Raw genomic sequence first — 12,337 nt, forward strand, 5'->3', positions numbered from 1 at the left:
AATAACCGTGTGAGATAAAGTACACGCATAAAGTGCAAGCATACGTGTATGCTTGCACAATTATACTGTGAATGATCGGCCAGGATATTACCTACCTTATCTGTAGCTTTAGCCTTGATAACGAGCATACGCGGCTCATCCACGTGCATTTTCAGTGTGTGACTTGCACTCCAGCTATCAACAGATGGGAGGTTATAAAGGCTCGCCTTGTTCGCTTCAAGTTTGAAGAGACTTGACTTATGAAGGGATTTGAGCTGTGAGAGGAAAATATATCGTACACATTCAGCCATGGCAGGTTAGTCACTGCGTCAATGACCAACTTAAATTTATACCCATGAGTAGTATGTGTACACAGTGTCTTTTTAATGGGTAAAATTAATCTTTCCTCATATTTTAAACTTCATTTATTCAATACTTTTTTTTTTTTTTTACAGGAAAAGATGAAAAGGGGAAGTCCAAGTCAAAAAGTGTGAGTACTAAAAGTATCATATGTTGTACTCAACGGTACTTGATTACTCTACAATTAATCTGTCCGGCATCAACAAAGGACTAATTGCAATCTAAATGTCTTCTCCTCCAGGCTTTGGTGTGCGGCTACCCAATTAGCATCTTTTTTATTGTGGTCAATGAGTTCTGCGAGCGCTTCTCGTATTATGGCATGCGAGGTGAGTATTTTTGTTGACAGACAATGAATCTCAATTTGTGGCAAGCATTGTAGTTAAAGCTATAATCAGACAGTGCGACTATGACGCGCTCGTGTTATAAAATTGTTCTGAACTCTTTCACCCTTCCCTGCGTGCAGCTGTGCTGGTGCTTTACTTTAAGTACTTTCTGAGGTGGGATGATGACTTGGCCACAACAATCTACCATACCTTTGTTGCCCTCTGCTACCTGACCCCAATCCTGGGTGCCATTGTGGCCGACTCTTGGCTCGGCAAGTTCAAGTGGGTCTCACGGGTTTTGTCTGAGAGCAATCAGAACACAACAGTCCAAAACCTTATCGCTCTTTCCTCCACGCAGGACTATTGTATACCTGTCCATTGTGTACGCATTGGGGCAGGTGGTCTTGGCAGTCAGTGCCATCCATGACATCACCGACACCGATCATGACGGGACCCCGGACAACATGACCTTCCACGTGTAAGCGCTCGGGCATCGTGTTGGACAAGATGCGAAACACATCAGCTTGACCGGTGGCATTCTTCCCGCAGAGCTCTGTCCGTGGTGGGTTTGTTGCTCATAGCCCTGGGAACAGGAGGAATCAAACCTTGTGTTGCAGCTTTTGGCGGAGACCAGTTTGAAGACCATCAGGTATGGTCATCTTAAGTAGAATATTAATCAGAAGTTTGAGATGGCACAAACCTTCGGGCTTTTACTAGAACACAAAAAGAGTCAGAAAAAGCTTACTAGAAGATCTGAACTTTATTTGGGGCTAAACAGAGGCACTTGAGGAAATATTGGCTACATGACATGTTATCCTAACTTCAGTGCCAATTTTCTGCTAGGTACATCCAATGTGTTTTGACCAGATGACTATTATCTCTATAGCCAGCTCACTTATCTGATGCTTCTCAGCATTTTTCTGCTGAGGTGTTTATTACCAATAGGAAACTCTGTCTCATTGGCTTGAGAACATTGTCCAAGGCCAAGTACAAAGATTACTGCATGTTGCATAAGAACACTGCTTGAACCTTTCAACATTTTGTCCCCATCAGGAGAAGCAGAGAAGCACTTTTTTTTCAATTTTCTACCTGTCCATCAATGCAGGCAGCTTGCTGTCCACTGTCATTACCCCTATCCTCAGAGGTATGCTTGGACATACTGTATCAAAACAGCAATGAAGTTGGTGAATTGGTACCTGGAATAATGTTTGTGTGTGTTTGTGTTGTATTCTAGCTCAGGAGTGTGGAATACACAGCCAACAGAAATGTTACCCGCTGGCTTTTGGTGTACCCGCAGCCCTCATGGTTGTTGCTCTGAGTAAGAACACATCAGTTTGTTTTGCTTGATTCGGGTTATTAGTACATATTAGCTATGTTTAATGTTGAATATTCATCATCACAAAAATTGGTCACACGCTCATTGCTTGGGAGACTGTTTTACAAATAAATAAAGCAAGAACATAGCGGTCTTGAATATATGTAAAACATATAGAAAAGTTGCCTTTTTTTTTTTGGAATGTCAGAGAGAGTTCGCCAAAGTTAGACAGATGCCTAGAGCACCTGGGGTCGTAACCGAGAAGAATGTTTTTGTTTTTAGGTGCCGCATTTTCAACTAAATTCCTCCTCCAAACTGTAAATATTTTATTTGACTTTGTTGATCCCACAAAACAATTTCTAGCATGATGTGAGAAAAGATTGAAGAACACTTTTTGTGTAGTGTCTCAGTGGCAATGATTGTGTTTATTTTGTGCGTGTCTGTGTGTCTCTATGCAGTTGTATTCATTGTGGGAAGTGGAATGTACAATAAGACGGCTCCTCAAGGAAACATCATGGTAAAAGTCTGCAACTGCATCGGGGTACGTGCACCGACAAAAGCCATACCTTTTGACAATTTGGTTCTTTCTTTTCAAATGTGCACAATGTGTTTTCATGGAATCATTTTCTTCTGCTGCAGTTTGCTATCGCTAACCGTTTCCGGCATCGTCATTCGACATACCCGAAAAGAGCACACTGGATGGACTGGGCTGAAGAAAAATATGATGTAAGATCAGAATATTCACACATAAAACACCTGACGTCACAAATATTCCTGAAAATGGATGTGAAAGCCAAGCCCAAATAACAACTAAAAAATTAATTGAGCTAAAACATACGACTTTGATTGTTCCCCCTTATACGATGAAAATATGCCGCCTACTGAGTGTAAGCAGTAAAGAATGACTTGCTCACACACTTGACAAGCAGCAGTTTGGCAGATCAACAATCAAACAATGAAAAACACCAGTACAAAACGTGAACACTACACGAACAAACCCTAACCAACTGATATTTGGAGCAATTCAACATACGTAGACAAATAATGTCATGATACTCAGAGGTATATATTCTTTATCCTCTGCCAAGAGCAAGTTCTATCACTGCATCATACTGAAGAATTGTGATTGTCGTCATGTAGATACATGTGCCCTGTGTTTGGTTGACGACCAGTTCACAGTGTCAGAAAACACGATGCAAGAGTTTTTGCTGCCATTTTCTCAATGGAACGTAGTCATGGAATATCCATTCATTTCTATGGTGAAATATGAGCATTTGACTGTATGGAAAAATAAACCCCCTGACCCCAAAAGGCCGTTACATTTTTTTCTTTTGGCTTCTCTGCCTCTGTGTAAAATGTTTATTGCGTAGATGTTTTTTTGTTGTTTCTTTTTTTGTTATCATACAACAATAACATTCCTTCTCCCGCTTGCTCTTGTAGAAACTTCTGATTGCCCAAGTAAAGATGGTGGTTAAGGTGCTGTTCCTCTACATCCCTCTACCAATGTTCTGGGCTCTCTTTGACCAGCAGGTGACTAACCCCCTACTACCGGCCTCACTCTTATTCATGTATTAAGGGAGCAAACATAAGCAAGGCAGCTCTGTGTCTCCTTCACAGGGATCGAGATGGACCCTCCAGGCAACGACCATGAACGGTGACTTTGTAAGTCTCCAGTGATAGCAATACTTGCTTTAGTTCACACGTAACTGATTAAGATCATTTCTGTTTTCAATAGGGAGTCCTTGTCATCCAGCCTGACCAGATGCAGGTGAGCTCTTTTGTGAATAATCATAGCCGGGACCTATTTGCGACAAATTAAGCAAATGAAATTGCGGCCCGCCAGACGGTCAACCCCATCTTGATCCTGGTTCTGGTGCCAATCGTGGACAGTGTGGTCTACCCACTCATCTCCAAGTGCAAGTTAAACTTCACGTGAGTGTTGCATTCATGTTCTTTGCTTTCTGCTAGACTCCTTTCATCTTGATGAGAAATACATTATTCCGGGAGTCGTCATTCCATGAAAGAGTTTTGTTTGCATGGTGACGATATAGCTCAAATTTGTCCATCACTAATGCAAGAGATGCAATTTTTCAAATCCTCATTTGATATACCTGCTCATTTTTCTTTAATAATTCAATATTTATTCACAATACGCTTCTCTAAGTTAAATATAACCGAGCTTTACCTAGTGATTTTTTTTTCACGTACCACTAAAGGGAGACTGCCTACCACGAGCGATACGCTTATCTCACCTTGGGAATTACCAATGTAGCTGGTTCATGGCCATGAAGAGGAAAATTGGCTTGATGACTATCAGTGTAATTAATTTGTGCTTACTATATTATTGCAGTCCTTTGAAAAGGATGACCGTGGGGATGTTCCTCGCCGCTTTGGCATTTGTTGCTGCAGGCCTGGTTCAGATCCAGATTGATGTGAGCTTGACACTTGCAAAAACACTCACACACAGGAAGGAAACTCATTAGAATTTTCACACCTTTTTTCACCTTTTTTCTTTTAGCAATCCCTGCCCACCTTTCCATCCGGCACTGAGAGCCAAGTGAAGTTTCTCAACATGCTGGACAAGCCTTTAGACATCAAGGCTGGGCCACAATCTTTTAAGTTGGATGCTTTCACGGTAATTAAGTGCACAGACGACATGAGCCACGTATTGCATCTCACCTGACCCACTCACTAATTTCTATTTGTCAGGCCAACAATGACTACCTGACCTTCGAAAACTCATTTTCTTTGGAACTGGGCCCGGGCGCCATTTATCCAATCACCCCAAGTGACGGGTCTCGGAGTACTGTTGTGATCCTTCAGGATGGGCCTCTGCCTAGACCTGTAGTGGTAAGGAAGGCTGGCACGTGAGGTCAAGGAAGCATGTCTATGACTTGAACGTAAAGTCACATTTTTTAATCTACAGTTTGATGACATCACGGCCAAACCGGAGCAGGGTGCTAATGCTATAAGGCAAGTTAATCATTTCAACTTGGAGTATCAATGTATGTAATTTGTTCTCATTCTGCAGATTTTTCAATGGCCTAGGCTGTACTTTAAATATAACAGTTGGCAATCTGGACTTCAAGGGGGTTAGTGCTTCAGACATGTCAAAATATTTGACACTACCACACGGGAAGTACGTGAGGAGTTTTATTTCTTTTCTTTTCTGCTCATATGTGAACATAAACAAACAATGCTCTAATTCTTGCTTTTTCTCTTCACACAATCAGTGCGGAGTTCCTGATCAAGAACAATACAGGAGAAGAGTGTGTCTACAACGAGCAGCTTGGCTTCGGCAGCTCTTACGTCTTGATCATCCCGCCCACTTTCACATTTGGACCAAATGTAACAATATATTTATTGACACGTGTTCTCAGGAGAGCTACAGCACTCCACTAAGGCTCTGCATCAGAGTGATTTGTTTTTGTCATCCAGTGCGGACAGGAGATCCGTCAGGTGATAGACATCAGACCAAACTCGGTCCACATGGCCTGGCAGATTCCGCAGTACTTCCTAATCACTGCAGGAGAAGTGGTGTTTTCTGTTACAGGCCTGGAATTCTCCTACTCACAGGTGTTCTTTGCACTCTCTGTTACAGTGGCTGACAATATTTTGAAATATTCTTGGCAGAAATAAAACCTCAGCCTTGTTTTTAGTGAACACTTACTGCTACATAAGAATATTTATTTGTGGTTCTTACCATAAGTTTCAGAACCTACAGAATATTGTTCACTGGCTCTGAAGCCGAAGCAATTCTTTTTTTTTTTTTTTTAAACGATTTGCTTACTGTATTATTTCACACAGATAGTTTGTGGTACGGCTTTCTGTTCAAATTAGTTATGTCCCAACTGTAACTCCTTTTCAGGCACCCAGCAACATGAAATCAGTGCTGCAGGCCGGTTGGCTCTTAACTGTTGCTGTTGGTAATATCATTGTGCTCATTGTTGCCGAGGCAGCAACACTTGAAGATCAGGTGAGTGCTTGGTGAAATGTAAATAATCATCAGAAGGATATCTATACATGTAATAATAATCGTTGTATTCATCAGTGGGCCGAGTATATTCTCTTTGCATCCTTGCTGGTGGTGGTGTGCATCACTTTTGCAATCATGGCCCACTTCTACACGTACACTGACCCAAGCAAGATTGAAGCTCAGTTCAGAAGGATGGACCCTGAGGATAAATGGAAGAACATGGATGGAAAGGACTCAGTTGAGCGTGGTAAAGAAGAAAAGTATTCAGATTCCAGCTCGGATGAGGAGGAAGATATCACACAGACCAAGCTGTGAAAAAATGGAAAGGTTCAGACCCACAGTATTTACCTTTGTATTCACACGCTGCTGGTTCTGTGTTCATTGTCTTTCGTCGAATGTGACCCGATCCGTGTTCGGTAAAATGATTTACGATTTGCAAGAGGTACGTTTCTATGCAGATGTATTCTACTCTGTCCTGTTACTGTAAATTCACTATCAAATGGCTTATTTTGCACTGTGTTGCAGCAACTTATCATTGCCATTTTTATTTTTGTTTGTAATGTTCTGGCACGTAATGGCATTGTCGCTTTGTAATCACTGGTCTGGCACCAGGCGTCCAAGCATATTTCAGGTGTTGCCAGGAGTATGAATCATTTGGGCTGGAATGTTGACGCAAATTTCCCATACGGATGTCATGTCATGCCACAAACAAGACATATCATTTGAAACCATTTTATGTAGCAATTTGACGTGGGTAATTTTATAGTTTGGGGTACCAGGATAACTTGGCAGGATTCTAATGTCTTTTAAGTGCAGCTTGGTAAAAGATAAGTGAAAAACTAAAGTAACAGGAACCTGTTGATTTAATTTAGAAGATAAAGAGGATGCAGCATAATGTAAATATCATCGTAATCTTAAGGAAATAAAAATATTGTGGGATTAGTTTGCTAATAGTAACAGTGAATAAAGAAGTTGTAAGTTGGTGCATTTTTTTCCGTTTCTTTAACTCATTCCAGGCATGTTAAAAACCAACTCAACATTTATTCCAAGCCTTCAGACTGATTGGACATTCTCACCATGGTTGTTTGATGACTCTTGTTTGAAAAGTTAGTTCCCCCTTTTTTTGCATTTGGTCTGGTATGATAAGGTCAGCTTCCAAGTTGAAAATAAAATAAAAAAAATAAAAAAAATAAAAAAGCAAATGAAGAGCAAGAACTACTCCAAAATGAGTCTTGTTTATTGACTCAGAAATGTAATTTATGAGTCTTTGAATGAGCCTGCTTTCCCGAGTCAAGCTGACTCTGTAATCAGGCATTTATTTCCCTGAGGAAGAACGAAGGGCCACTCAGCACATTTACCATGATAGATGATGACAATCTGAAGGAAGGAAGTTTGTGTTCCTTTATTAGGACATTCTCTTTGCTTTCACCAACATACATAGAAATATAGAAATAAGGGGGTGGCCTTTTAACTATGACTTATGTTCACTGAAGTCCCACGTGTTTCAGTTATCGCAGAATTCTTTCCAAACACATCCTCTATTTTCCATGCAGACAGGTAATATAACAATACTCACAGGCATATAGTCCCCATCCATCCGTCCGTATAGTCTAAAGACTCTGCAAAAAAAAAAAAAAAAGAATCTATACCATTGCAGTTTAGTCATGGTAGTTGCAAACACCTTTTTCATTTGTGTTGTCATGACCACATACTATATACTACCGTCATACAACAAGTGGCCAAGTTCTGCGCACAAAATCCGTGTGTTTTTATATTAAATGACCCTGGAATGGATTATTATTATTTCCATTCATTTCAATGAGGAAAGGAGATTCTAAATGAGGTTTTTGAGTTACTAACACAGAAAAACTCATTTCTACCTTAAGGCAATATTGTAGCTAAATGTAACTGTTTAGTATCATTGTCTAATAATTGAAATCCATAAATGATATAAGTATTTTGTTCTGTATTTCCGGGAGTTGGTTGTCCATACTATTTTCATACTGCTCCTGTGTTAGCTTCGATGCATCGCTTAAATAAAGGTCCCTCGGCAGTACTTGAATGTTAATACAAAAGTGTTAGGTTTATTGCCAAGGAAAGTTTTCACATCACGGCAACTGTGGTGCATGGTAGAAAGAGAATAAAATACTAGTGTGGTAAAGTCACTGTGACATGAGCCATAAATATAAATCAGTGTGGGGGAATGAGACCATTTCCAATATGGAAGATTGAAGGCACATCAAAGTAGGTGCATGTATTATAGCGAAAATAAATTATTGGTGTGTGTGAAGTAACACACCATTCACATTGATAGCATCAAGCCCATGATATTTTGTGCATATGATTTAGTTACCAATGAATATTTTCATTCATTTTCATGCATTTACGTAATCCGTATTTTTGGGTTAATGGGGATTACATACGTATATTGTTTTGTATTTACGATATTATATTGCGTTTGAGTACGTTATAATTACGTTCTATCTTGCTTTAATATTTGAAAGCTGGTACCTCACTGAGCAACAAATGTTTGTGAGGGTTGAGAAACACTTTTTGTTAGAGCAAAGACATTTGGTCAAAACTACTCTGAAACTGAATATTTTCGACATTCTTACATTTGTGTTTGAATAAATCCAATTGAACGGGAGATTTAATATCTTCCAGATTTTATAACAAATGGCCAGGATATATATTTTTTTTATTCATCAGCTAATTTTCAATAGCAATACAGAGATGATTTTTGACACTACTGTTCCTTGTAACCAGCAATGCAGTATTCTCTAAGCCAAAGGTACGAAAACCAAAAATAAAAAAACAAAGCAAACGGTGTGGGAGATGACACATGGGAATTCCAAAAGGGACCTGCCACGACGACTCTTAAAAAATGGATGAGACAAATCTTCACAAGATGTGAGACACTCTTGGAGAGCTGCTGATTTTTTTTCTTCCCCCTGTGGATTCATGGATAATTACATGCCCACTGGAGATGTAAAAAGCTTATATGTGAGAACGTAATGAAGAAGGATATAAAAGAAGTCATCAAAAGGAATACTTAAAATAGGACCTACAGAAATCAAAAGCTTTGCTGGGCAAAAAAAAAAAAAGAAAAGAAAAAAAGAAAAAGCCCTGCGGTTGTGACGCTCTCAGTCAAAGCTCGCTATTTTGGACTATCTGGTGCATCGGTGTTTTTTAATCAGGTCTGTGAGCTCACTGAGTAGGGTGAATTTGGGAGGAATGGCTTTAGGGCTCTGCAATTATCTAACAACAGAAAGAAATGATCTCTTTTCTGAGTTTGGAATGTTCCTGGAGTAGTATCTTAACAGTGGCAGTGTGAATGATTGTCTGGCTCTTTGTGCATTGCCACCGTCCAGGGTGTCGTCCACCTTTCGCCCTAAGTCAGCTGGGGATAGGCTGGGTCTCGCCATGAGCCTAAAAAGGATAAGCGGCATGGAAAATGGATGGCTGGGTGGACGTTCAGTCAATTGGACTTCATCCCTGTAGGAGGAGCTCACAAACAAAAATACCCCCTGACGGTTGAACCTTACGGTTGGATTTATTGATAACCTTCATGCTACCTTGTAGAAATTAAAATTCCTCTAGTGTCCTCATAGGGTCAGTGATCTCTCTGTACTAACTTCCAGTGAACGTGTCCTTCAGCCGAAAACAAAACCCTGAATTGTGCGGGAGAATGAAGATCCGTTGTAAAAATTTACAGTAGTAGCTATCAAATACCATGATGTTCTTGCATAGTACCGTATTTTCCGCCCTATAAGGCGCACCTAAAAACCTAAAATTTTCTCAAAAACCAACAGTGCGCCTTATAGTCCGGTGCGCCTTATATATGGGCCAAATTCCTAAATTTAAACTGGCCAGAATAATTGTGTCATGAAATCAATCATAAGTGGCCCACTGAAGACTATGAATCATCAATCAAAAAGACTATGGATCATTATTTTATGATTATAAAGTAATTTGTTCCGTCTGAAGTTGAAATAAAAAAGATAAAATGGAGAATGATTTGATTTGGATTAAAAATCTGACATGATGGATTAATGGTGCGCCTTATAGTCCGGTGCGCCTTATATAAGGATAAAGTTTTAAAATGGGCCATTCATTGAAGGTGCGCCTTATAGTCCGGTGCGCCTTATAGGCCGGAAAATACGGTAGTCTAAAATTGCAAAACGAAAATGGAAATAACTGTATGGAGGAATGTTGTGTTGTAACAACACATTTGTTTGCTAAGCAAACCCAATTTCAGACCCTTCATGAATATTGACACATTGAGCTGTGGGGTTTTAACTTGAGCCCAGCCATCAAATTGACTCGTCATCCATCTCAAGTATTTCAGAGGCCAATTTCCATCAAAAAAAATCAATGATTTATGGACGCTGGCACAATCATTTTGGGAACAAGAGCATATTGATATAAATGTCCCCCTGTTTTGCAGGAAACACATTGGCATCCTTTAAATCATCTACATCCGTGACGAATGGTGCCGGGACTCTGTGGTGGGATGCAAGCACTGCTCGCCTCTGGCGAAGTTTGTGATCTTCAGGCTTTTGGCGTCCTGAACTCTCTCCCCCGTTGTTTACTTGTATGTTACTCGTGTACTGTGTCTCGTCACCGTGGGATGGAGGAAACGTAATTTCGATTTCTTTGTGTGTCTTGGCATGAAGGAATTGACAATAAAGCTGACTCTGACTCTCTGACTCTGACTAAATAGCAGCCGTCTCTGCAGGGCAAAGTCAATAAAGTCAAACACAGAGATTCAATATGGACTGTAGGTTTGTTTGAAGCTCAAATGGATGTCTAGCTATACACTACAAAACAAATTATCATTTTTGAGAAAACAAACAAAAATTAAACAACCACACTGTAATCAGTCTTGGAACTTTTCTGACACACATTCTAATACCATTCACACTCACTTTCACATCCTAGTTCGAGCGCTGTCTGTAACTGTGCGCATGGTGGGGTTTTTTTTAATGTTGGTATTTTGCTCGTAGAATTGGGCATAACGGGGCGTCATTGCCAATGTATTGTTCCACTTTCTAAAAGGACACACGTACTTTGTATATAACTTTACGTCATACTTTGACCTCTTTAGATAAAGATAAAAATGCTCAGCTTCTCCTCTACAAAAAGAAGACATTACATTTGAGTCCTAACAAGTACTGCCGCAACAAGGAAGATACTAGCTTGAAATACTCATTGACAATGCAAATCAATATCTAATTAAACGCTGAACATTAAGGTGCTGGTGTGGGAGAGTGAAGACAGACCCCCCCTCCCCCCTCCATGTTAAATTGAGTGATCAATACCCCCCCTTGGAGATTATTTCTTCACCTGTCATTTGCATGCTTCCCCTGTAATGGTTCTTCACTTTGAGAATTTATTAGCATTTACCTTTTGCTTTAAAGTCAGCACTATTCTGAAGACTTAGATTGGCCTAACCGTGGTCCATCACTCAACCTAAGCTGTCTTCCATTTATGCCGCAAAATCGTAGTATCAGGTCTGAAAGCATCTTTTGTCTCCAAGTAGTGACTTTCCTGAAGTGCAATTGTTGAACAGTAGGCTGGAATATGAATAGAGGGAGAAATCACGGCAAATTGTTGAGCCACAGCATGGTCACTTGTCTGCTCGCACTCTCAATGCGGGCCACTCAGTTTAGACTCTTATGGAGGAAGAAAGGAGAAATGAAAAAACCCAAAGTTGGTCATTGTATCCCACGATAAATTCAAAATAGAAGCGGCCATAATTGAGCCCTTGATCACTTCAGAATTTCATTAACTATTCACCAAAATCCAGCCTTTCACCACTTTTGAATTTCATGAACTATTCACCAGAATTTCGCAGTACAACCTCGACTGGTCGTCAGTCACATAAAAATGAACAAGCATTCACAATATGGCATTCTCATATGGGCAACTGTTAGCGGCTCATGTTAAGGTTTCAAAATAAGGTTTTAAACCAAAGCAAGGGTTTCAAATTGGGGGTGGGTTTCAAACAATATTTGCTTGTCAAATTAGGGTTGCACAGCGGACACCAGTATTGGATTTCTAATTAATTCTTTAAACTAGGGAGTTCAAACTGGGGTTACATTTTTAAGGTAGGGTTTCGAAGTAGGGCGAGGGTTTTAAATTGGGTTTGGGGTTAGGGTTAGATTTTAAAGTAGGGTTTCAAACTTGGGTTAGGATTTCAATTTAAGGTTTCAACCCCGAAGGTTAGATTTCTAATTAGAAATTCAAGATGGGTGTTTAGTTTTAAATAAGGGTTTGATGATGATGATGATGATGATGACGATAGAACTTTATTCATCCCACAGCGGGGAAATTTACTTGTCACAGCAGCGTACAAGAGAGCAAGAATACAAGTGCCAAATT

At 40.0% G+C, this 12,337-nt stretch overlaps 1 protein-coding gene across 1 annotated transcript; it reads left to right on the plus strand.

The window, feature by feature from the left end:
• The first annotated feature begins 124 nt into the window (after positions 1–124).
• LOC133150469 (solute carrier family 15 member 1-like) lies at positions 125–6,938 on the plus strand. Its single transcript, XM_061273014.1, has 23 exons — positions 125–295; positions 435–469; positions 581–665; positions 803–944; positions 1,021–1,140; positions 1,212–1,311; positions 1,716–1,806; positions 1,897–1,980; positions 2,436–2,518; positions 2,617–2,703; positions 3,418–3,507; positions 3,595–3,639; positions 3,713–3,745; positions 3,821–3,909; positions 4,328–4,409; positions 4,496–4,612; positions 4,687–4,827; positions 4,904–4,950; positions 5,009–5,116; positions 5,211–5,325; positions 5,416–5,553; positions 5,846–5,953; positions 6,029–6,938. The coding sequence occupies exons 1-23, from the start codon at positions 289–291 to the stop codon at positions 6,266–6,268; spliced, it is 2,187 nt and encodes a 728-aa protein (XP_061128998.1). The 5' UTR covers positions 125–288; the 3' UTR covers positions 6,269–6,938.
• Positions 6,939–12,337: the final 5,399 nt, after the last annotated feature.

The sequence above is a fragment of the Syngnathus typhle genome, linkage group LG2, assembly GCF_033458585.1.
Source record: "Syngnathus typhle isolate RoL2023-S1 ecotype Sweden linkage group LG2, RoL_Styp_1.0, whole genome shotgun sequence".
NCBI classification, from domain to species: Eukaryota; Metazoa; Chordata; class Actinopteri; order Syngnathiformes; family Syngnathidae; genus Syngnathus; species Syngnathus typhle.

Coding starts and splice junctions, on each gene's coding strand:
- LOC133150469 (XM_061273014.1), top strand. Junction 1,141..1,211: donor GACAACATGACCTTCCACGT/GTAAGCGCTCGG, acceptor TTCTTCCCGCAG/AGCTCTGTCCGTGGTGGGTT. Junction 4,613..4,686: donor TTAAGTTGGATGCTTTCACG/GTAATTAAGTGC, acceptor TCTATTTGTCAG/GCCAACAATGACTACCTGAC.